Below are 26,669 nucleotides of genomic sequence, written 5' to 3'. Positions count from 1 at the left end.
CTGTCGTAAGAGGCGACTAAAAGGGGCGACCAAGGGCTGACTGAATTAGAACCATGAAACTAATTTTGAATCGTACCATCACGCGGGGAACACCATAGGTTGCCTGTACTTGCTAGTAGTACCACTAAATTCGGTACAAAATAGGTTTGTGATTAGTAGCAGTTAAAGCCTGGCCTGGTGGATTCCAGTACCCGTGCGTCGTACCCATGTGTGCAACACCGCGGGTCTGGGCGTAGCCTGTGAGTTGTACCACTATATGAGCAGCACCGTGGGTCTGCGTTGCCTGTGATTAGTACCCACTATGTGAGGAACACCACGGGAATACCGGTGCCCGTGTTTAGTACACCTAGGTGGGGACCCTTCTCGGTTTGCGTTGACTCTGAGTTGGGCCAATGTGTAAGACACACCATAGGTCTGCGTTACTTGTACGTATTGCAATACTTGTGAGTAGTACCATCTTTTGTAGAACACCGTGAGTCTTCGCTACTTCTGATTAATACCCCAACATGACACATACCATGGTTCTATTTTACTCGCGACATGTACCATTCTGTGGGGCCTTAGACGTGGATTTTGCACCCCCTTTAGACACCAAGCATCATTGTGCTTTATAAGTGGTTCCTTGGTCGGTAATAATGTTATTTTCGATCTGTATTGAGTCCGATCCACTGGTTTTTGTTTGTTTGTTTTGTGTTTTGTTGAGTTCCTGTCCATCCATTCATTCTTCATGCCATATTTTATTTTTATTTTGGTCAGTGGATGCCTTTGCAATTTTTGTTCTTTCATTTCGTACCATTAGGGGCCGATGACCTTTGATGTTAGGCCCCTTAAAACAACAAGCATCGTCATCATCATCATCATCATCATCACATTACTTTACTCACTTCACTTTCACTTATCCCAAGTATCAATTAGAAAGCGATTAAGCATGGTTGTTATTGTTTTATTAATATAACTATTTACAATGTGTGTATAATTATAGCTACTATTATGTTATTGTAATAGACAACCCTAATAGTATTTATAAAATATCCAAATTGGTAAGTAAAACATGTAATATATAAATAGGCTTATTTTTCACACTCTGAAGTTGTATTTACTATATAATATTTACCATATATATATATATATATATATGTATACCACCACCACCAACGCCGCCGACGCCACCACCGCCACCACCACCTACAAGATCCATTCTAGAACCAGCTGGGCTCCCAACTACAGGCCAGTTTTCACGCACATTGCTGATGCAAAACATCAAAAACAAAACTTTAAGGCCTTCCTCACATACAGATGCTGTAGTGGACGTCCCTGTAGTAGGGTAAAATAATATAAGAAGATGCAGTACTAAATGCACAAGATGACTGCCACTCGCAACTACTTCTGATACCCCGAGGCAATAGAATGACATCACCCGTTTCGCTTGCCTTCTCTCAGGACCCAAAAATGATGCATAGTAAATTTTATTTTATTTTCAATTTTTTTAGCAGATGACTATGTTGTTGATGAGTAGCTTACTTTTTTTTAATAACCTGATGCCATGTAGCCTACTTTTATATTGAAGGGTGATGACCTAACAATTTTAACAATAACCAACACTGCAGGCTATTTCTTTCATAACTGTATGAGTTTGAAGGAGTTCCCACTGTAGGACACTTGCATTAATTCCAAATCAACAGTGAGCATCTCAGGGGCATGCAGGGGGGAAGAGTGTGGTGCCACATGGTGGGTGCTGCTACTACCTAGCGGGTATTTAGAAAATTAAGGTGGCTGACAGTGCGGGAGGCGACAAGGTTTGCCAACCTGACAGAGGGGTGCCAACCTTACGGACTCCAGTTTGATACCCAAGTGTGCAAACTTAACCTAATAGGCAAGATGGTTGCTATACACTATTCTTGTGGGCTTAATGTTAGAGAACTACCTCAGGGAATCACAACTTGTAACTTATGAACTATTAGCTTTATCGGCCTAATGTTTGGGAACAGATGCAAGGGCTATTAGGCAAGATGGCAGCTATAGACTGGGTAGTCATCCTAGTGGATTTCCAGAAGGCATATGCTTAGATAGACGTTCTAGCTTGTGCATTCAGTGAAGTAGAAATTATGTTCCTTAAGGTGCCATGCCATTTTTTTCTTTGTAGTGCATCTTCATCGGGGAGAACCAAGTTTTTCATGTTCCAGTGGACGTTTGTCAACCAGGTCCACCTTGTTCTCTTTTTCCCGTAGTGATGAATAAGCATTTCTTTACAGTGGAATCATCAGGTCTGTGCATTACGTTTCCATACCATCTTAATTCTAATAGTTCATCCGTGAGGGGTGTTACTTTTAGACTACCCCTGATATATTTATTGTGCACCTTGTCTTTAAACACGATCCTGCTAGTCCATTGCAACATACACATTTGTACAGTGTGGAGTTTCTATTCATGGATCTTTTTTGTACTGGCCAGACTTCACTAGTATACAGTGTAGCAGGTCTCACCAGTGCTTTGTAAATCTTCCCTTTTGTTCTAACAGGCATTCTTGGATCGCATAAAACTCTAGTTAATTACTGCCATTTGTTGCAAGCTGTGGTTGTTCTATGTATGTCAGTATCTACCTTCCCATCATCCGAGATAACAGATCTAAGGTACCTGAACTTTCTTGTTCTAGACACTTCGGTACCATCAAGCATGGTGTCCAACTTTTAGTTGGATCAAAAGTTTGAAACAGTATTTTGTTTTGGTTCTGTTAATACATAACCATTACTCTCAAGTGAATCTCTCCACTGCTTAAGACTATTCTGAATTTTTTATTTGCTTTCAGAGATTAGTACTACATCATCAGCATATAAGATATTCCATGGGATTAGTTTCTGAATCTCAGTGTTACATAGAACATGACGTTGTTGAACAATAGTGGGTTAAGAGGACCACCTTGATGGACACCTACATTGATGTTAAAGCTTCTGGACAACTCAGCTGGCCATCTGACACAATTTTGAACAAGTTTGGACCTAGCTGTACATGTCTACTATGATTCTGATGTAGGGCCATATTATGGCTCTAGGTACCCTAGCAAATGCCTTTTCTAAGCCAATGAAAGCTGACTATAACTCCCTGTTTTTCTCACATGCCTGTTCTATAATTGTTCTAATGGCATGTGTATGCTATGATGGCCGTTTCATATGTGAATCCATACTGGATTAAACTATAAATGGATTATATTTTTATTTGAAAATTGTTTACATCTAACAAGGAAACCCTTCCATCTGCTAATCTCCAATCTGATTGAGATTTGGTACGACGACTTCAGTAGGAATGTTTTATTCAGCCATATGAAAATTAGATGCCCATTTGTATATTTAGTACCTGTTTTGGGGTGTCAAAGTTTGCTCATTTAAGCATCGCATAGACATGAGTAGCGGCGAGGTGGCCAGCCGGTTCATGTGTCATGCTCTTACTCCTCTCTTGCAAGCACGCACACACGCGCTCGCGCGCGCGCGCACACACACACACACACACACACGTGAATTACTTCCATAGCCTCGACAATCACTGGCTCTATGCAGTGAATGTGTGGTCCTGCGTGCATATATACATAGTATGTAAACACCGACACACTACCGTTGTAAGGAAAACAACAGTTATTGCTGTAGAATACTTTTTTTAATGGTGAATTAATGTCGCATTAACACATCGAAGGTTTTCTGTAATGCAAGGATAGGAAAGTGTTAGGATTGGAAAGGAAGCGGCCCTGGCCATAATTAAGGTACAGCCTTAGCATTTGCCTGGCGTCCCGTTTTCCTCATGGAGTGGCAGCGATTGCCGAGGTTAGGGAAGTAGTATGTGTGTGTGTGTGTGTGTGTGTGTGTGGGGGTGGGAGAGAACGAGAGCGTGACACATGAACTGGCCAGCCACACCGCCTGAACCTGCTTCCCGCCGCTACTCCTGTCTATGCGGTGCTTAATTTAGCAAACTTTAACACCCCAAAACAGGTACTAAATATACGACTGGGCATGATATGGCTGAATAAATATTTCTATTGAATTAGTCGTACCAAATCTGAATCAGATCGGAGATTAGCAAATGGAAGGGTTTCCTTATAAGCTTTTAGGCTGTAGTTGCATTTTTATGTTTATTGGTCCAAATGGGTTGACCTCACCTATAGGAGAGAGGGCTTGTTTGCTCTACTACAGGATTCATCATTCATGAGTATTTAAAAAAAATTATTTAAATTTAACAATTTGCAATTTTCACCGACACAGATAAGTCTTATGGTGACGATGGTTTAGGATAGGGCTACGAGTGGGAAGGAAGAGACCGATGCCTTAAATTAGGTACAGCTCCAGCATTTGCCTGGCGTGAAAATATGAAACCACAGAAAACCATCTTCTGGGCTGCTTGACAGTGGGGTTTGAAACCTTTGTCTCCCAAATGCAAGCTCACAGCTACACGACCCTGACCGCACAGCACACTCACTCAGTACATGAGAAGTAGAGTCCCTAATGTTTTCTTTCTTATACACCTCTACGTTTGTAATTAAAGTTGCTGAGATGTTTTTCTTTTTTCAGTTTCCTCTCAAAGTTAGTGAGGAGGGAATATCAGTCCATTCTTAACCCGCTGCTACTCGCGCCTCCCAGAGTTCTACAGTTACTCGTGTGTTAGGTCGATTCTAACATTTGAATTAATGGAATAAAAACACATTTTACAAAGTCCACTTTATTTTAACTCAGTGAATTAAATATGATTTTAACTCATGATATTAACCATTATAGCATTGACATTCTCATATAAAAGTGTAAAGATGTTGCCTTTTACATGATGGAGTCGTACAACAAACAGTTCTTATACTCAAAACTCATATATTTCTGAATTATTCAAATATAGTCTTAGATTCTAAAGTTTATAACAGTTTAGTATGGCACACACATAGCTTTGAAGTCTGTCTTTCGCTCACTAGTCAGAATCGACATGCGCCACACACTGGAAACAAGTCAACACTGTTGTTGCTAAGTGCTCCTTACATATTGCATGTCTACAGCTTCTGCATCTTGCTTTCGTAAACCTGTTTCTTCTTTTTGAACAATAGGCACATGGGATTTTCGGGCAGTCTTCTTGTGGTGGTTCTGGTTGTGTAAAGACTCCAACAATGTGATGAATTTTTTGCCTTAGAGGGATTGACAGATTTGACAAGGATGCTTGCTGTGCCAAGTGTGGTGCTGCTAGTGCCTTTGCCAGCTCAGATAAATACGATCTTCTGGACATAAGTTGATTTGTGTTACTCTTGAGAATGATCTGACCATTGATGGCACCTATGTTTAATAAAGAACAGAATAATGTGAACGGCCACCTACTGCTTATCCTTGTAACACAGTACTCCATTTTCATCTGGTCAACCACATCTACACCTCCTTTTGTGAGGTTATAGAATGTAATCAATTCTGGCTTTTCTTCTTCACCTGATTTTTCATCAATGATACCTGTTGTGTGCATTGTTGAGGCTACCAAAACATTCTTTCCTTTTTTCAGGATGTAAGAGGCTACCATGCAGTTGTTATTACTCTTATTGTAAACAAGCATGGTACTGTGTACTGGTCTGTTATGTAGATTATTAACGAGTTTGACAGGTAGTTGACGCTTATTTTTGAATCCAGTACCAACTACAGTCAACCTGCAATTAATGTAAAGGTCATATGTTTGTACGTTTGTTTTAGTTAATGAATGTGTTTGTACACTTTTGCATTAAGGCTGATGATGGCCTGCCAAGGCTGAAACTAGTTCCTAGATTAGAAATGTAATGTAATCATTGCATAATATAGTATTGAAAAGGTGGACCATTATGACATATGTTTAATTGTTATTGTCTTGTTAGACTTGTTAACATGGTAGACTTTAATTTTTATTCATGACTTTTTAAATGCCATAATGCCAATATTGTCATCACCACCCCTACTAAAATAGTTACTTGTACTCAAGAACCCATGTGACCCTCTGAAGTTAACCACATTCCCTACTTCTAAATGAAGGTGTGTTTAGACCCAAGTAAATTAAGCGCCTTATCAATATCAGATTAACCCTCTTGGAGCCAAGAGTCGATCTAGTCGGCCGCTCCCCATCAGCTGGAAGAGGCCAGAGCTCCGCCTCCACTCTACTACTGTCAAGTGCCAGGCCGTTTTCAGTGGAAATATATGTATTTTAAAATTCGCGTATATCTACCGGTGTATAGCAAATACCGGCATAAAATTTTCTACATATCGACTACGTAGAATAAGAAACTGGTTTGGAGTGATATAAAGAGTCAAAAACGTTTTATTGTTGATTTATAGTTGTCGGAAATGTTTATTTTTAGGAAGAGAAAAATATTTTCGCACTTTCTCTCTCAATATCTACTTTGAAAAAATAATTTACGATACAAAAGAATATACGTAGTTATGTATAATGTATTTCTAAATACAATTCTATAGAATAACTAATTTGAACGAGAAAAATAAAAATGTAAAAAATAAAAATTCAAACAAATGTCACTAATACAAACAAGACAATTTTACTCACCGATAAAATTCGCGTGTATGTATTGATGTTTGGCAAGTACTGACAACAAATTTTCTATGTGCGGACAACACAGTATTAAAATAATTCTGAATTATTAAATAAGTAAAAAATAGTAGTTGATATTATAGTTTTTGTTTTCAGAAAAAATAGTTTCTCGTTTTCGGTTGTAGTATATATTAGAAAAATAACTTTACAATACAACAGAATTTACGAAATTAAGAAATGTATGGCACTAAAGCCGTGACTTGCTTTGACTTACTAAGCGACCGCTGCTCAGTTCGGTACCTGCAGTTTACGAGGTGAATCATGGTCAGTGAGACAGATCCTCTCAGTAATTATTCTTGGTTTTCCAGACCGGGGTCCGCTCACCCTCAAATATCTCCTCAATTGCAATCACTTAGGTCACTTAGATTGAGTTAACCTCGAACCAACCCTCAGGACCAGGCGAAAATTCTTGACCTGGGCGGGAATCGAACCCATGACCTCCGGGTGAGAGGCAGGCACGCTACACTTGGCCCGCGGAGACCGGCATTTAGGTAATGATAGAGGACTATATGTGACTATAAGGTTTAGCAGAGAGTAAGTGAAAAGTAAATTGAAGTGTGATATAGGCGGAGAATCAGACAGGGGGGCATGTTTAGGTACAAGAACTTCCTTGAAGGAGACAGGAGGTTGAGGAATGTTGTCAGGTTCATTGGGACAAATTTCCACAAAATGTTCTCCAGAGACATCATCATCATCATATTCGTTATCACTAGTTTCATCTACCACCATATTCAGAGTAGCTTTAGTGCTGTTAGACACAATTGAACGTCTCTTCTTTAGCTGCGGTGATTCCGCGGACGTATCCAGTATAATTTCGTCGCTTCTCTCTGAACTAAATTCCCTATCGCTATCCGATAAATCATCAGCGTAAACTTCGCACTGTTTTAAATACTGCATTAATTTATTGTCATCAATACCTGCTGAAAAATTATCACGTGAATAACATGCCATTTTCCTGTCACAAATCCACTCACTGCAAGGAGCAATCTCTTACTGAACGGTTAGCGGTATTTGTAAACACAGGAAACGACTCTTGTGAAAGGTATAACACCCTCTTAGAACTGCAAAAGCAAGGCCAGGCACACAATAACGTGTAGCCCCTTTACTACAGGTTGTAACAAAAGTATGCACTTCACTATAGGTTGCCTCAGAATTACGTATATCACAGAATTTTAAGCCGGCCGATGTAATCGGCTCTGGCAACTTCCGACTGGATTGTTAACGGCCGACCAGATCGGCTCTGGCAATTTTAAGGGCGGATGCTCGCACTACCGCTTGGCACCAAGAGAGTTAAAGAATGCACATATAATTGTATGTGTTCTAATGCTAAGGCACTTAGATATGAGTCCGTTGGTCATGATGATGGGCAGTTTATTTGTGCTCACCACCTTTGGTCAAGGAGGTAGTCGGTCCTTACCTCAGTGGTGAAGATCATTATGTGAGTGTTTGTGTTTCTGTGTCCATTGTGATGTCTGCATGTTATGTGTTGTAGAATGTGATGATAATGAGGTAGGGAGAGGGTGAAACCTCATGTTTTCGCATAGCCTACTCCTGTTGAACAACACGAAAGGGTCTGCTCAAGGCTTAACATCGCCGTTGAATGGATGAATTAATGGTTTGGAATTGAACCCAGACTTTTGGCACGTAATCTAGTAATTGTATACCTCCACCTCTCCTGCCTGACTGGCCAGCATTCTGATGAAGATTTTTTTTTTTTCCCCACCAACAGTACTGAACTAACCAACCATGGTGTCAGATCATAAAAACTTGGCATCTTAATATTCATGGCCACCTGGCGACTCCTTAGGGTTTGAACTTAGGCTGTCTGAGTGGCAAACCTGCTGTTAAGCTATTGAGCTAATCATGGCTCCAACTAGACTATGAAGTGAAATTCAAAATGCGTAACTTTCTGGCTAGCACACATCTCATGTTCACCTGGCAAAGCATTCATTCATCTTCTATGTCAGGAAGAAGACCTCATTTAAAACAGGTGTTGCATGTAGGGTATGTGATAGCCGAATGAAATTATCACTAGCTTCTCGCCAAAGTGGTTGCAGTGGCTAGTGCATTTGGGATTTTTGAAAAGAAAATTTTTGTTTCTTTGGTTCATATTCCATGTAAAACTGTAGGTCACAAGTCATTTAAAATAACAGGATAGCTTTTTTTAGGTTTAGCTTCTGGTACCCAGACATATCAGCCTGTAGTCTAGTAGTGGTTTTATTTCTCATATAAGGTGGATTATGTACTAGACTAGCATGCATTCGTACATGAGATAGAGGTCATTCCAGATGAACTTCCAGATTGTCTTGGAACTGCCTTTGGTATAACTGAAATGTTGATATGTATCAAAAACCTGACAATGACACAACCTACAAGTATCCATTTTTAATGTGATTGAAAATATGTAATAATGGTGGTTTTATTTATGTTTTAGTTCCTTAACAAAGTTCTCAGTGAATTTGTGTATGTATGGTACCAAGACTTATCTACTGATGAGAGCTTTGTGTTAGAATTGAGGCAGAGTATTCGCTATGCTTCATCTGTGTTGCTGAGAAGAGGTCTTCAGGTAATATAAATATACTTCATTTGTTACTGAATAGAAAAACTTTGATTGGGAAAAAGTATAGTTTTCAAATTTAATGTAAAATATAAAAAGATGTGGTTCATGATGGAGTTTTTGGTTCAGAGTAGTTACAGGGGTTTGACAAGGCTGATTATTTCACTCTTGTTGTTCATAGTTTACATGGATCATTTACTTAAATATAAATTGGCAAGGAGGGATTTTGTTGGGTGGAAATGTAGTTAGCAATTTGGCCTATGCTGGCAACTTTAACTTAATGGTGGATTATGCTCAAAGCCTGGAATCTAATGTCCTAGAACTAGAAAAGAGATGCTGGGAATATGATACGAGAATTTGCATTTTCAAGACAAAAGTGATACCAACCAGGAAGAAACCTAAGGGGACAGAATCCCAGATAGGGAATACAAGATTGGAAAAGGTGGATCATTTCAGGTAGGCTATATAGGACATGTATTCTCCCAGAATGGTAGTATACTATTTGAAACTGAATCAAGATACAACAAAACTAATGCAGTGATCTCACAGTTGCTATCAACTCCATTCTGTAAGAAAGAAGTGAGTTCTCAGGCAAAACTTTTATATTGCGCTGTTTTAAGACTGATTTTGTTGTATGGAAGTGAAAGCTGGGTGGACTCAGAATATCTTATTTGTAAGTTAGAAGTACCGAGAATAATTGGTGGTAAGAACAGGTGGGAACAATGGTAAGAGGCTACTCAGAATAAGGAGTTAGGAAAAACTTGATGGTTGAAGCCATTTTGCATGAAACCGACTTTGCTGCTGAGGTTGTGTGAGGCGAATGGAGATGGATAGGTTATGTATGAAAGCAATGGACTTGGCGAGGAAAGGTAAGAGAAATTTTGGAATATCAAGCTGACGATGGTTAAACTCAATATTTCATTATTTAAAGATGAGAGGTGTAAAACCAAATAAGACCACGAGTCTAGTTGCAAATAGAGGATTATGAAGGTGCACAGTTCATTCATACAGGCTTCACTGAATACTGAAAGGCTATAAGACATAAGTCTATAAGGAAGGTGTTGTTTGCATACTTATAAAATACAATAATTGTACATTAAATTGTTTAGTTTATAATATCCATGTACAGGTGGTGTTCATTCAATATTTCACCATCAAAATTTTAAGCATTTATGATCATTTGTTTAAATAATAAATATTTTCACTCAAACTTAATGTCCAAACTATATAGATATATATTAATTACAGGTAGATTTGGCTTATATAATTACTGCTAAGCTTATACCTGCTGGCCTTAGTCACTTGGATGATTATCTGGGCAGTATTCGCCTTTCAAAGAGGCAACAGATGCCTCTGGAAAGGGCTGCACTCCAGTATCTGGGTCCTAGATTGCATCCTGCAGCCCGAAATCGTGAGAATGAACTGGACTATCTACGCCAGTTGACGACTCTTCTCTTACCCCAACTTCTCCCTGCACATCAGTTGGAGTGCAAGTGAGTTTGTACTGTGTATTATAATGATTAACACTTGTTTGTTCCTTTTCAGTTTGTGAAAGCTGGGTGGACTCAGGATATCTTTGTTAAAGTTCCGTGTGGAATGAAGATGTGTGAGCGCGGCCCTTCTCACGTAAAGCATAAAAAGGGAAAAGCATTGTGAAGTGGAGAAAAACAGTGTGTTCTCAATATTTTTAAGAAGTTTAGTGACGCAAATCGTGGTAATACTCTTGAAAATGTGTCGAAGTTAGTAGCTGCTACTTTTTAATGTCATCCCACAGCATATTAAGGACTCGTATGGTGCGTATCAAGTAGATGATATCGCATTGCAATCGGACAGGCAAGTTTTAAGTTTACCTCCATACATATCTCTCTCTCTCTCTCTCTCTCTCTCTCTCTCTCTCCCTCGTTCTCCTCAACCTGATGGTTGGTGGGTAGCATGACTGTCCTCATCCAACGACCTTCTATCCTGAGCCAGCTGCTTGAATAGTTGATATGGACGTTGCCCTTTAATACCATCGAGGATCCCTGCTCTTGGTCGTCCTCTCCTAGTCTTTCCTTCCAGTTTCCCTTCAAGCAATGTGGTGCACCATGATGAATGCTGGAGTAAATGACCTATCCAACTACATCTTCTTTTCATGATAATTTTCTCTAGACTGATGGTTTTTTCAGCTCTCTTGAGAAGTTCTTCATTTGTTAGCCTGCGAGTCCAGGGTATTCATAACATTTGACGCCAGCACCACATTTTGAATGTATCTATTCTTTTCTTATCAGCCTTTAATAGAGTCCAGGTTTCAGAGCCATAGGTCACAATGCTTCAAATGAAGCTCTTAGTGAAATGTTTTCTTACTGGTAGGGATATTGCCTTGGAGGTCAACAGGCTTCTTTTTTGTATTGAAAGCTTCTTTAGCCTGGGCTAGTCGAGAATGAACGTCCTTTTCACACCTCCCATCAGATGCACTGTTCTTCTGTACCATTGTTCTTTAAATTCAATTGAAAGTGTGTGGAGCCAGGTTAAGGGTCATGTGGCTAGGAACAACAAAACTTTAACCCTTGCGGAGGTAAGAAAACTGCTGCTGGAAGGGATTGAACTAGTGACCCCTCAACGTTGAGAAATGTGTGTAAAACACATCATCGAGACAGGGAAAAAAATGTAGGATATAGACCGGTTAGTAGACGATGCCATTGAATGGATAGTGGTATATGTGAACGACTCCAGCAGTGATGATAACGACTATGATGATATGAAGGGGATTGAGTAACCTAGCTTTCTTCTGCAGGCGACATTGGTGAGTACATTAACCTTCAGAATTGTATTGAATGTCATCTTGATTCATTCTGGTGATTGTATAAATGTTGTATTCTTCTTATAACATTTTAGTTACAGATTATTTGAACTAGTTATCGATCTCGCGGTTTCTTGACTGATATTTTTATGCGACTAGTACTGCAACATGCACATGGCCGGTATTGTACTTATCTCCCAGATAATTCACGTAGGGTGTAGCACATGGTCTCTCTTCCGGATAGGCATTACATTTGTCACAGAAAAGTGCAACTTTCTTACGTTACAACGAAGATTCACTTCACAAGATGAATCAACATGTGTCACCAAGCAACAACCAAGGAACTGACACAACGCAGTTCTACCAGAAGAAAATGTTGACATCAGAGATATAAATTATTGCACATTCTGACTGTCTACAGCGCCATATTTTTGCCTGGGTGCAAAACTTGGAACAAATAATTGTTGTGGCATTATTTGCAAGCGCATTGCTTAGTTGGCATATCTACCAAATTTCAGACTCCAGTGATCGTTACAGCACATGCTGTACCGTGCTGGATACCATAACTTCAATTGTGGACACCCGGTACATCTGGTGTAATATACGAGGGGCATTCAATTTATAATGCAACACAGTTTATTTCTTGGCCAATTTCGGTTTTAAAAAATTGGAATTTCGTTTGGGACATCTTTGAATATTCTTGCTTCGTCTCGTAGAGTTTCATTAATTTATGATTGATAGCAGTGCTCTAACTAGCCTTCAAAATGGCATCTGTAACGGAGGTGCGTATCAAACAGGGTTTTTTTGGCAGAAAACCAGGGCATCACAGATATTCATAGACACTTGCAGAATATCTACGGAAACCTGGCAGTGGACAAAAGCATGATGAGTCGTTGGGTGAGGCGTGTTTCATCGTCACAACAAGGTCGAGCAAACCTGGCTGACCTCCCGCGTGCTGGCTGGCCACGCACAGCTGTGACACCTGCAAAGTTGGAATGTGTGGACACCCTTATTCAAGGTGATTGACGGATCACAGTCAAACACTTCGCTGCTGAACTTGATGTCTCTGTTGGTAGTGCTGACACACTTATCCACCAGTTGGAGTATTCAAAGCTTTGGTCCTGTTGGGTTCCTCAATACCTAATGGAAGGTTGTAAAGAGCAAAGAAGATACATCTGTGCAGAATTGCTTGCTTGCTTGCTTGATATGATGCTGAAAGTGATAATATTTATCAAACATCGTCACAGGCGATAGAATATGGATTCATCACTTTGAACAGGAAACAAAATGGCAATCCACGGAGTGGCACCACACCAACTCCCCCATGAAGGAAAAGTTAAAAACTGTACCCTTAGCTGGTAAAGTCATGGCTACGGTCTTCTGGGACTCTGAAGGGGTTTATTCTGTTCGATGTTCTTCCTCGTGGTGAAACAATCAACTCTGAAGTGTACTATGCTACTCTAAGGAAATTGAAGAAACGACTTCAGCCTGTTCATAGCCACAAAAATGCAAATGAACTTCTTCTCCATGACAATGCAACACCTCACACAAGTCTGCACACCTGGCAGGTGCTCACAAAACTTCAGTGGACTGTTCTTTTTCTCATCCACCCTACAGCTCGGATCTCGCGCCTTCTGACTTCCATCTGTTTGGTCCAGTGAAGAATGCACTCCATGGAAAGCACTATATGGATGATGGGGAAGTTATCGATGCAGCACAACATTGGCTCCGACATCGACCAGTCGAGTGGTCAAGAACTTAGTATAAATAACCACCTAATCGATACTTTATTATTGCCTCAGGCAATATAAATTAACACTTACAGGACATGTTTCAACCACTTAGTGGTCCTCTTCAGCTGTATAAAGAAAGAATTGAGAAGAAAAAACATTAGAATTGAGAAGAAAAAAATAAAAGTTCTTTGGAGACTCCTTTGTTAAAAAAATTGAGGTCATCAGATCAGGACATCTTGCCTCTCGTTGTTGTTTGGAAAAGATGTTTATTCTGTGCTGTCTAGAGGGTCTGTCTTTGAGCGCAACCTGGTGAAGTAACGATGTGACACAGTCTGACAGTTCATGCAAAGCTCTGGAGAGAAGGGAAGTAGAGTTTTGTCATCATCTGAAATATCATGTGAGGGAGGAGGGAGATTGGGCTGTGCTTCTGCGATGTCGTGTTTGATTATATCTCTTGTTCGTCTTGTCTCTTTCATGTCTACCCATTCCAAGAATTTACTAATATTCTCGTATAAGATTTTTTTTGCTCGTTGTTTACTTTAAGATTCTCTTCACCGTTTTCTAATTTATCAAGAACGATGTGGATGTTTTCCAGGTTGTTCATTAGATTTCCTTTCTTTATCATACAGATAATTTGAAGGTCCTGTCTGATAATGGTGAATTTGTGGTTGGACTCTTTCATATGGGATCCCATGGCAGAAAATCTTTTGTATTTTTCAGCATTGACGTGTTCTTGATATCTAATTAAGAACTTCCTTCCAGATTGTCCCACGTAAGTTTTTACACTCAGTACAAGTTAGCTTATAAATACCAGATTCCTGGAATTCGTCATCTTTAATATTAGCTTTATTGTGACTAAAGAACCTATGATTCGTGTTGTTGGTTGAGAAGGCTACTTTGGTGTCGTGTTTCTTGAATAAGTTGGTGATTTCGTAAATCTTCGGGTTATTAAAGGTGAATTTGACATATCCTTTTTCTTTTTCTGAATGCTGTTTAAGTTTAATTTGTTGTTGGTATTTGCATTTATTAATGATTTTATTGATGAATTTCAAACTGGAACCGTTATATAGAGCTTGTTGACGAATGAAAGATAGTTGCTTCTTTCTGTCTGTTTCTGTTAGCGGAATTTCAAAGGCTCTGTTGACGAAACTATAATAAGCAGATTTCTTTTGAGAGATGGGATGTAAAGAATCACTTTTGATTGTGGTCGATGTAAAAGAGGGTTTCCTGTAGGCTATCTTTGTGCTTTTTGTCCTAATGTTTTTTCTTCTCAATTCTTCCTTTATACAGCTGAAGAGGACCACTAAGTGGTCGAAACATGTCCTGTAAGTGTTAATTTATGTTCAATTTTGCCTGAGGCAATAATAAAGTATCGATTAGGTGGTTATTTATACTAACTTCTTGATTATACTCATCGATACGGTCATGAAATGGACAACTTGTAATACAGTCGAGTGGTGCCATGCAGGCATACAGGCCCTCACATTATGGTGATACAAGGCCATAGCATTGAACGGAGATTATGTTGAAAAATAGGGTATTGTAGCAAACGGATTGGGGAATAACATTGTGTATTTGAATCCTCAATAAAACCAGTCTGATTTTAGAAAAAAAATGTGTTAGATTATATATTGAACTTCCTTCGTAATTTACATGAACTATTTGAAATAAATAAAATAATTATAATAATCTGAAATTTCCGTTATTTGGGCATTAGATTTCACTGAAATGGATCCCTGAAATTTAGATAGAGAATTATAAATTTTCTGCACTCTCCCAGGGTATGTACATGAAGCTGTGTATTGGTACATATGCTACAGGCCTTACCTAACCCTCTGAAAAATGATTGAATGGGTGGGAACTGTACCAGGGTTATCTACATCAAATGAATCCTTCACAGTGACTTTGAATTAATTAGGTGTATTCTAACATGACATAACCCTTCAAAATAAACAAACGAAAAACTGGAAAGTTTTCCCGCAACACATTAAGTTATAAACACAAATCTGAAGTTGAAATAAATATATGTGACATCAGGCTCTACGATCTACTACCATTTGTAGTAATTGTATAAACAACAGAAAACAATGATGATGGTAACACACTTCAGTACTTTGTTCAATATACATAATTTTCAGGGATTGTTCCATCAACGTGTGGTATTCTGATTCAGATCATCTTTGTTATACTATATCTTTTTAGCCACTCACTGATTTTAACAACACAGGTATAATAATCATAGTGTTCACTTTTCAAAAACACGTATCTTTCACAAGACTCTCTAGTAAGCCGGGCCATAGATTGTAGTAGTTCAACCACCGGGCAAGTTGGCCGTGCGGTTAGGGGCGCACAGCTGTGGGCTTGCATCCGGGAGAAAGTGGGTTCGAACCCCACTCTTGGCAGCCCTGATGATGGTTTTCCATGGTTTCCTATTTTCACACCAGGCTGTACCTTAATTAAGGCCACGGCCTCTTCCTTTACCACTTCTAGCCCTTTCTGATCCCATCATCGCCATAAGACCTATCTGCGTTGGTGCGACGTAAAGTCAATTGTAAGTAGTTCAGTAACCCGTACAGTAGCCAATAGATACTGGACCTTAGACAGGCCATGAACACTATACAATATACAACAAAACTGATGGGCCCTTGATTATTGACATTGGACCACGTCGAGCAAAAACTGTATATGGACCTCCAAATTGTCATGATATACACAGTGTGGGTAAGTGCTGCCCCATCTGGAGAGCGTGACTTGCTGTGCTTACCCTCCAGGAAGTCGTCCCACAAAGACACACCTTAAAATAGTTCTTTGGCCCATAGATGATGTACTGATGCAATCATCCTGGCTAAGTCCATAGTCATAAATAGGTCTGAATTTCCCAAATATTGTACAAATATATATAAACAGTATCTAAACCAAACCCCATGGTGCAACAGCCCCGAAGGGCCATGGCTTACCGAACAACCGCTGCTGATCCCGAAGCCCTGCAGATTATGAGGTGTCGTGTGGTCAGCACGACGAATCCTCTCGGCCGTTATTCTTGGCTTCCTAGACTGGGGCCGCCATCTCACCACAAACAATATCTACTATGGACAATTTTCCAGCTTCTGTATTTAACATATGAAATTAACAATTTAACACAGAATAGATGTAATAATTAATAGACCGAGCGCAGTGGGCACACATGTTAACGCACTTCAGCTATGGAGCCAAGCTCTGCATTTGGGAGGCATGTGGGTTCGAACCCCACCATTGACTGTGTAGAGAATAGTTTTCTCTGGTTTCCAATTTTCACTTTGAGGCAAATGCCAGGACAGTTCCAATTCATAGACCACAGCTGATTCCTTCCACCTTGTTACCCAATTTCATTCAGTATCATTCATCCCCATTTGCTCCTCAACTGAGGTTGGTGTAAGGAAGGGCAAACCGGATAAGTTGGCCGTGCGGTTAGAGTTGCGCAGCTGTGAGCTAGTATCCGGGAGATAGTGGGTTTGAATCCCACTGTCGGTAGCCCTGAAGATGGTTTTCTGTGGTTTCCCATTTTCACACCAGGCAAATGCTGGGGATGTACCTTAATTAAGGCCACGGCCGCTTCCTTCCCACTCCTAGGCCTTCTCTATCCCATTGCCGCCATAAGACCTATCTGTGTCGGTGCGCCGTAAAGCAAGTAGCCAAAAAAAAAAAAAAGGAAGGAAGGAAGGGCAATTTGGTTGTAGAAACATGTCATATGATTTCATCACACCTCAGCTCTGACCCTGTATCAAAAAGAACTAAGGGGTAGACATACAGACATAATAATACTGTAAATATAATATGGGGTGTGATTTATGTGTATTTATTTTGTGATTTTTCATTTTCAGGTATGTGATTATAAATATTTGAAGATGTCCACTTGATTGGATGAAACTTGTCATCTATCATTCATGATTTTAGTTCATAATAAATTGTGCTGAATGATCTGAAAAGTCTTCACATTCCCATGTAAATAACAAAGTTGATTTGTTTAAAGTAATGAAGAGAAGGTTTTCTTCATAATAAGGTATACTTATGATTGTTTCAGGAACTACAGTGTTCTCATAAGAGAACTCTTGTGTGGATGGGTACTCCTCCCCTTAGCTGATGTCTTAGCTGATCCTTCCATAGTCAATAGCTTGTTACTGCTGTTGTTGGACAGACATTTGCTCACTCAGTATCCTAACACAACTCCATCCAAAGTTGAGTTTCTGTCACGATTTGTGTCATCAGTTCCTGTTTTACGCACGTCTGTAAGTTATAGTTCTACTCTTTTACAGACTTTAAACAATATTGTTATATTATATGATGTGTAATTTTTCAGAATGACCTGTGAATTGTTTATAGAATGCAATATCCTGTACATATATGCATACATACATACATACATACATACATACATACATAGCACAGTCATTAATTCTGTGGACTGGCTTCATAGATTCGGGCCATCAGGCCATACAATTGTCATTATTATTATTAACACAATAATGTGTATAACAGCTGTCAAATTAACGTTATCAAAACATGCCAGAATGTGGGCAAAATGGCTTTGCAAATACAAGCCTACAAAAAACTGTCTGCGCACGTGCAAGATGGAGTCCTACACATTATTGCTACTCATGTTAGTGTGCTGCAGAAAGTCACTACCAAGGATAGTGTGCTGTGAACAGTTTGAGAACCACTGTCCTAGAAATATGACAGAGAAAAGCTGACTTCTTACTTCTTAAGACGCCGGGCTGAGTGGCTCAGACGGTTGAGGCGCTGGCCTTCTGACCCCAACTTGGCAGGTTCGATCCTGGTTCAGTGCGGTGATATTCGAAGGTGCTCAAATACGTCAGCCTCGTGTCAGTAGATATACTGGCACGAAAAATAACTCCTGCGGGAATAAATTCCGGCACTTCGGCGTCTCCAAAAGCGTAAAAGTAGTTAGTGGGACGTAAAGCATATAACATTATAGATTTGGTGTGGTCTACTACAGTGGTTGGGTTGCACCATGGGGTAATGCCGTGACAGTTCTTCGCTCGTCCCAGCAAGGTGCAGTTGCGTACAGAGTAAACAGAACTATGATCTCTACTGTGAAGGGTAGTTCAGTGCGAGTGGAAGAATGCAAGATATCACAGTTTGAGGAATGGGTAAATGTTAAGTTCTACCAAAAAATTTGGCAAATCTGATAGCAAAGTGTTTTAAATGATGAAGACAAAATCGCCTTTATCACCATGACAAAGAAGAACATGACAAAACAGGTTGTGGTGATGCTTGGACAGCTTTTTAACTTACTGGGAATTTTGCACAGGGGTTTATTCCGCAAGGAACAATTATAAACAAGAACAGCTACAAAGAGATTCTTTGCCATCTATGCGATTCAGTTTGTCATAAGCGTCTGAGCTGTGGGCGTAGGAAGAACTGGCTGATGCTACGCGACAGCATGCTACCTGCTTTTTTTATGTCCTAGAAGAGCTGACAAGGCAACAGATCACTCTTTTACCACACTCTCCATGCTCACCTTAACTTACTCCCTGTGATTTCTTTCTCTATTTCTGCATGAAAGCAGAGTTACATTGGTATAGATTTTGTTCTTCTGAGGAGATCGTCGCTGCCACGAGAGCAGCCATACGGGATCTTCCTGCCAGTACCTTCTACCAGTGTTTCCAACAACTGTATCAATGTTGGCAGACATGCATAGTGGCCATTGGTCTCTTTTTTGAGGGATGATGTGGAGTTGTGTGTGTGTGTGTGTGTGTGTGTGTGTAGTGACGCATGGTTGCCTACGCTCTAGGTGCCAATCCACAAACTTACTGACTCGTGTTTTAAAAGAACCAAGAGAGTTTTTTAGCCTGGGCCTGATAAACTAGCAATTTGTCCTGTTATCACAGCATTATTATCAGCTTTCCACCAAGGTCTTAAGAAGTAAATAATAATAATGCTAATTGCCATGTGCTGATAAGTTAGTTTGATGCCATCTGGCTGTCTGCTCGTCAATTTTGACATTCCGTTTTATTCGAGGCCTACTAGAGGACAGAGTAAACCAAATTTCTCTTCTGCATCGATGGATGAGTTTTTAATGAATTTTGTCATGTAAACACCAAATGAGTCACCATAAATCTTTTACATGCCAACATCGTACGACATGGATTGTCAAATGGACTTTCTTCCGCTCTTCCAAAATCTGACTACCTCTGCCGGGTTTGAATCCTCTATCTTGGGATCCAAAGGCTAACACTCTATCACTGATCCACAGAGACATCTATTATTGTGTTAATTTTGCAGTTTAAAAAAATCTAAGTTTAATATTGATAAGTTTCTGATTCAAAGGAGAAAATTCTAAGATGATTCGGTGATAGAATCCAACTGTAACAAAGTGAAAACAAAAGTCTTTTGAATTCCAGACAGATTTCTATCTTTTTATATGATAAACACATGAACCTAATCTTAAATGTATTTTTTAGTACATCAGTGCATTTTAATGTTTGACCAGTATTCGGGAGATAGTGGGTTCGAACCCCACTGTCGACAGCCCTGAATAGGTTTTTTTTTTTGTGGTTTCCCCTTCCTTTCCCATCGTTGCCATAAGACCTATCTGTGTCGGTGCGACGTAAAGCAACTTGTAAAAAAAAAAGTTTCGCCGTAGTTTTGTTACGTGGTACGTTTTTGAAATATGTATATTTTTCCTCAGTTCCAGATAGTTTTCTATGCTATTATGTGATAAATACTTGAACGGATTTCTATCTTTTCATTTGGTAAATGCATGAAGCTACTTATAAATATGTTTTTAGCACATTAGTGCATTACAATGTTTGGCCGTAGTCAACCCAGTTAATGGAATAGAGGGAAACCAGAGGGAAGACAAGAGGAACATAAAGATTTTCTGTCAGCTGTACAGGAAATGTGTGTGTCTATCTTCAATTCCACCACGAATTGAGCTTTTGTGTAAGAAATTACGACCTCAAGTTTCAAAATAAAAATCCAAATCTTTTATTCTAAGGTGCAACCCAGCTTATCCCATGTAAAAAATAAATATACTTAAGTTCTTCAATATATTCTCATTTTTTCTTTTTACTTGCAACATCACAAAGGTTCAGACGTTTTGCAACACATCTGGCAAATTTTGAGGCACTGTAGTGTCTGTTGTTTGTTGTACTGTGACTGGTTTTAAAAATGAAGAAGTGTAAGGAAATATCAATTTAATCAAAATATTTTCATTGAAATATGATTTGTACATCTAGTATCCAGTTTGGAGTCAGATAACATTCTTTTTTTTTTGTCACTTCATGCAAAATTTGGAAAAGAAAGAAACTAAAGCTTCTTTTCAATGACATCATACAAATGTAAGAAGGGCTAAGGAATATATCATATTGCTTTAGAGGTATAAATTTTATATTGTTTGTTAATTTAATATCCATAGTATCACACAAGGAGAATAGAAGCAATGAGCAATTCTGTGTCAGAAATCAGAAAAAGTAGTTTGTGGTATGTAATGTATTATTATTATTATTATTATTATTATTATTATTATTATTATTATTATTATTATTATTATTATTATTATTATTGAAATATTACTGTCCGTAGGCATTACGATTGGATATTGCTAGTGTTCTCAAAGACCAGGAGCTCCTGTACCCATTTATGCAGTTCCTCAAGGGAGAAGGATCAGTGAATGTACTTCAGTTTTGTCTTGATGTTGGTGAGTTTTTATTACTTTTTTTTTTTCAATCAGAGGTATAAATTAAATTTTATTTGAAGTGTATTTTAGGTGCAATTTGGTTTCTTTTCCTGAACATAAAAGAACTAATTTCTGTGTACAGTAGAATCACGATGCAACCTGACCACAAAAATAAATTAACTTTTGTTGTATGAAAACAATAGATGTAACATTACTTTCAAAAAGATATAGTCTGTATAGAAAACTTACATTGAAAGTATTCTGGCTTTTTGTGTCAAACATAGCCTGAATTTCACCTCAGTGTGGTAGCGGGCTTATTTGTTTTGCAATTGAAAGAACCCCCATTTAAATTTAACTTAATGTTGTTTTTTTTTTATATATTATTGTATAACTCTATGGAATTCTTAACGGAAGTTTTAGCTGTGGAAGTATAGTGTGAGTATAGTATCTATCTCTTAGTCCCGTTTTTTGAAATGGGATTAGGGATGAGTTCAGATGAATTTTTATAGCATAATGGTGAATGAAATTGGGTAAGGAGGAATCGTCTGTGGCCTATGAATTGTAACTCTCCCAACATTTGTTTGGAAGTGAAAATGGGAAACACAGAAAGCTACTCTCAGGACAGCCGATGGTGGGGTTCAAACCACGCATCTCCCAAATGCACAGCTTGGCTCCATAGCCGTAACACGTTAACATGCATGGTCACTCCACTCGGTATAATAATAATAATAATTTAAAGTGTGATTTGATAGAATCTTATTCTTTCAAGAACAAAACATGTCCTTATCTCAAATGTGCACATCACCTGTAGGACATAAACCTGAAATACCTGCTCCAGGTCTCTAAGGAGGCCACATGCCATTATCATCATTAGGTATAATCTGTTATTGAATGTTACCCTACATTAGTTTTGACAGACAGAAAAACCTTATAGACCATTGCAAGCGATAGAGACATTGACTGCTGTCAGTGGTATGACAAATGATGAGCCTTGTGACAACAGACTTTCTTCCAGTAGCCATTTGAAAATAATCCAGACAGTGATTGGTGTCAACAAGGAAGGTGCTACTTGTGTCTGGATGCTGGATGTAACATATTGGATGCTGCTGGTGCTACTCAACAGGTAGAACAATAGGTGTCGTTCTAGGAGATCTGTTAGGATCATTTGATGCCTGGTCACCTTGTGTTCGTGCCCTCACATGTCCACGTTCCCCAAACACTGCCTTGCAGCTAGGTCTGAGCAGCCTATATTATATCCATTTCATCAAGATAACCATTTACCTTCCTGCAGTTGGATGCTGCATCTCCTTTTCAAGTCCATTCACTGAGGAAATGGTCTCCATTGCATCATAGAGGCATGTCTAGCAGTCAGCCATCCCTCCACAACAGGTCAACTACTTGTAACTTAAAAGCTCTTCATTCTGTTAAACACACGGGTTAAATATAAATATTATACTACAACATACCTGTAAAAAATCATGTTGATATTTAACTGGCAATTGAACCAACAGTAACAGCATTCATCATATTGACAATCATGTTTATGGTCAACTACACACATGTAGCCTCTGTGAGCCTTATCATAAGGCAACAAAAAATTATTTTGACACACTGTGGTGGCAGGACCCAGTGTCTAATCATACCAACATTGTAATCATTTACATTGCCAGCCTGTGAAATATCTTGTACATTTCATTTTTTTAGGAGTTTCAAATTTCTTCCTTCTCCTCATTTTCTTGAGCTCTCACAGCGCGGGCTGCAGGGAGTGGTGGGTTGCACTTCCGCCTCTCTTCCTGCAGTGAAGCCAACCAACTGGCATTTGAACCAACAGTAACAGGATTCATCATATTGACAACCAAGATTAATGATTCAAAATTTATTTTTATAAGCCCCCATTTGCATCTTAAGGACTGTAATTATAGCAGTTTGCACGGAACATATTAAGTTGCAGATCATTCACTGCTGTTTGATTGCGAGTCTATGGATGAATACTCATCAGTCGTGTTTTCTGACAGGTTGATAATTATTTCAGTCATCCCAATTTCCATGACACCATCATGCTTCCAATAATCATCTTCAAGTTCTTGGACGTGTTAACAGTACCCCTCCCAATCCATGTGAGTGGCGGAAGAGAATGCATCGATAGTGTGCTTTCATACATTTCTTCTTTGATAGGTATGGAATAGCTTCAGCTGCGTGAATCGTCTAAGACGTAAAAGTTTTAAAAGAAAAGGTGTATCCTTTGGAAAACATGGACATTTGGTCAGCCTTAAAATATTATTGAATATTAATAATTGGGTTTTTGCGCAGAGTAGTTATGTTCTTTAAATCAGCTATCTTAACACTAATTCAATTCTTGAACACCTACTAAGATAATCTGTAGCCTATTTGGGAAGTGAAGTGAATATTTAATGAATAAATAAACACGTAGTAAGCCTGTTTCTCTATTTGCGGTAATGTCATACGAACTCAGACAATATTCTGTGCTGCCTGTACTGCTGTAGTGGCTGTCGCAGTTGAAGTTGCCAGCTCTGATTACAAAGTTTACCTAGTTCTGACGATCTGGCACTAGGGCTCAAGAAAATGTGTGCAAACTGTACATGCAGATTTTTCTAACATCTAAAAAGTAAATTGTATTGATTTCTTTCAGAGGAATTCAATAGGAAAATGCTTAACCCTGAGCTGAATGCACAAGATCTGGAAAATATATACAAGGAAGCTTGGGATTTATATTCTGTATACTTCAGTCCTGCATCCCCCGATCGCATACCCTTCAACCCTTCTGTTGTGGATGAAATGTATGCAGGTAAATAGACTCTTCAGTTGAATTATTACTGCATTATTGTGATATCTGATATCCACTTTCACATCATTAGAACTTAAGATACACTGGTAAGTTTGTTGTGTTCAGCTTCTTATCTTGAACTTTTGGCATTCTTATTTCCTTTTCTTTTAGTCTTGTGTTGTTAGTCTTTTGCTGTTTCTTTTCATCTTTCTCTCTTCCCTTTGTCTGTCTTTATCTGGCTTTCTTTCAATTCAACACTTGCCACGTCAAGCCTGAAAATCTGTCAAGATGATCCCTCATTGAGTGTTGATACACACCATTCTGATGAAGCGGGGAAGCAGAAATATGCCCGTTGGGGCTGAGAAGAAATGGATGTAGAAGAACTGGGATTGGTGAGGAAAGAGACTGTCTACTTCAAGTCAGCAGTGTATGAAAATGTGGAGGAGATTATCTTTGTCCTTTTATATTTTCATGTTTGTACTTGTCTCCTCTTCCCACACTGACCTATTGTGTTCCTTTTCATATCCATGTCTCTCTGTGTGTTGTTTAACTTGTGGTAATGAGTCTTCAAGTAATTTTTTATATTCCTAGAAATCAAATGAATGTTTTGTATTTTAATTGAAACAAAAATATACTAAATAAACATTTATTTTTAAGTAGAACACTGATTTTTTTCCTCCATGTGTTGATAATGAACATTTGAAGGAAACCTATAAGCATCATCATCATCATCATCATCATCTTCCTTTCATGTATTGGGCCATATATTCGATTATGGTCTTGCATTGTCACATCACCTCTTCATTGGATTTCCCACAGATCTTTTTCCCCGGGTTGATATTGGAGAATCTCTTTTGGGAATCTTCCAAGTTCTATCCTTTGTATATACAGTAGACTCCCTCTAGTTCAGCCACCTCGGAACCGGGCCCTAAGCTTGAGTAACGAAAGGCTGGACTAACTGACAATATGCTATAAATACCAATAAACGGTACATAAATGAACCAATTATAAGGCAAGTAACGTGTCTTTACCAAGTGTACTCACTCGAAATGAGTTGTTCTTGTCTTTATGATGATGTCTCCATACACTATTGAAGTTTCACTCCTGATGAGAGATGAACACTCGCCATGGAAAATTAAATGCAGAAAAACATATTACAAAAACTCAGAATTTAATTTGTAAAGGTGCACTAATGCTTCATATAAACATCCCAGACTGTCAAACAAAAGGAACTTACATTACAGTATAGCATTATGTCATAAACTCTGCAGAATTCAAAAATTAAAAGAAATCGATTATCTTTTTCTGTTTTTTGTGTCAATTGCTTTTTTAGAAGCAAAATCATGCCACTTCTTTATAAACATTATATCAGCTGCTGTTGCTTCTGTCTGCTGCTCGATATAAGTCGCTGCCGATTATAAAGCTGCACTTCCTTCAGCGTGACTCATTTTTTCCCCTCTTCATTCAAGGTCAGGTGCCGGTCGGACTTACCGCCGGCTGAACTAACTGAAGCCAAATTAGAGGGAGTCTAATGTTTCCAGTTTTCCTGATAACTGTAGATGTAGTAAGTTATTTTTTATATTTTCAGTTCCTTTAGCACCTCTTCATTCCTTTTATGATCCCACTTGGTGTATCCTGCAGTACGGCACATGAACATCATTTCTTTGCTGTGATTCTTGAATGCCTCCCATCCATAGCAGAAGGTTGACCTAGCAAGTGTATTGTAAAGGCGCAAATGAGTGTGTTTCATTACAAGTGATGATTTCATGATATGATTGATTATTCCTGTGATGTTTGTGTGAAATTAATTTGTAGGTATGTCTATTTCTGTTTGGTATGATAAGCTACACCCTAGATAATTGAACACATTTACTCTTTATAATATTGTATTATTTAAACATAACTTTGTTAGGAATGGGATCTATTCCTGTAAGGGTGATTATTATTATTTTTTTTTTTTTGGTTGAGATAATCATATTAAATAATTATATTCCGAGGAAATATAACCAAGATTAAATACTGATCTTTGTCGGTCATCTTCTGTCAAAGCCAGCAGTGCAACATCATCAGTAAAGATATTGGTTTCTACATGTTTCAGACGTCTGTTGATTGTTATTGAATTGTGACACTCTTGCCTCGAAGTTTCCATTATTGCATTCATGTACATGTTAAAAAGTTGAGGGGAAAGTCCACACCCCGTCTTACATGTCCATTTACTAGTTTCCACTCAGTCTAGTTCTTTTCCAATTTTACAGAGATGAGATTCGATTTGTAGATATTGTAGATCTGTTGAGAAACATTACCTTTATTTAAAATTTCATGTAATTTATTTCTGTTTACTCTCTCAAAGGCCTTTTTAAAGTCTACAATTGCAGGGTGTGTTTCCAAATTGAATTCTGTATGTTTTCCTATTAATATCTTCATAGTGAAATACGTATCAGCGCAGAAGCGCCCTTTCAGGAAACCTTGCTGTTCATTCTCCATTTATCTTCATAATGTCTCCACAGCTTTTCCTTAATGATATTTGCATAAATTTTATAACCAGAGTTAACAATGCT

General features: G+C 38.7%; 1 protein-coding gene across 1 annotated transcript in view; it reads left to right on the top strand.

The window, feature by feature from the left end:
* LOC136875492 (sorting nexin-14) overlaps positions 1 to 26,669 on the top strand; it is a 137,196-nt gene that overhangs the window by 11,991 nt on the left and 98,536 nt on the right. Inside the window, exons 4-8 of the mRNA XM_067149037.2 lie at positions 9,014 to 9,145; positions 10,385 to 10,629; positions 17,709 to 17,913; positions 21,233 to 21,347; positions 23,977 to 24,132. Of these exons, the coding sequence (XP_067005138.2) occupies positions 9,014 to 9,145; positions 10,385 to 10,629; positions 17,709 to 17,913; positions 21,233 to 21,347; positions 23,977 to 24,132 (853 nt within the window). The remainder of the gene's footprint in view (positions 1 to 9,013; positions 9,146 to 10,384; positions 10,630 to 17,708; positions 17,914 to 21,232; positions 21,348 to 23,976; positions 24,133 to 26,669) is intronic.

The sequence above is a fragment of the Anabrus simplex genome, chromosome 6 (assembly GCF_040414725.1).
Source record: "Anabrus simplex isolate iqAnaSimp1 chromosome 6, ASM4041472v1, whole genome shotgun sequence".
Classification (NCBI taxonomy): Eukaryota; Metazoa; Arthropoda; class Insecta; order Orthoptera; family Tettigoniidae; genus Anabrus; species Anabrus simplex.
This window is presented reverse-complemented; position numbering and strand designations above follow the sequence as displayed.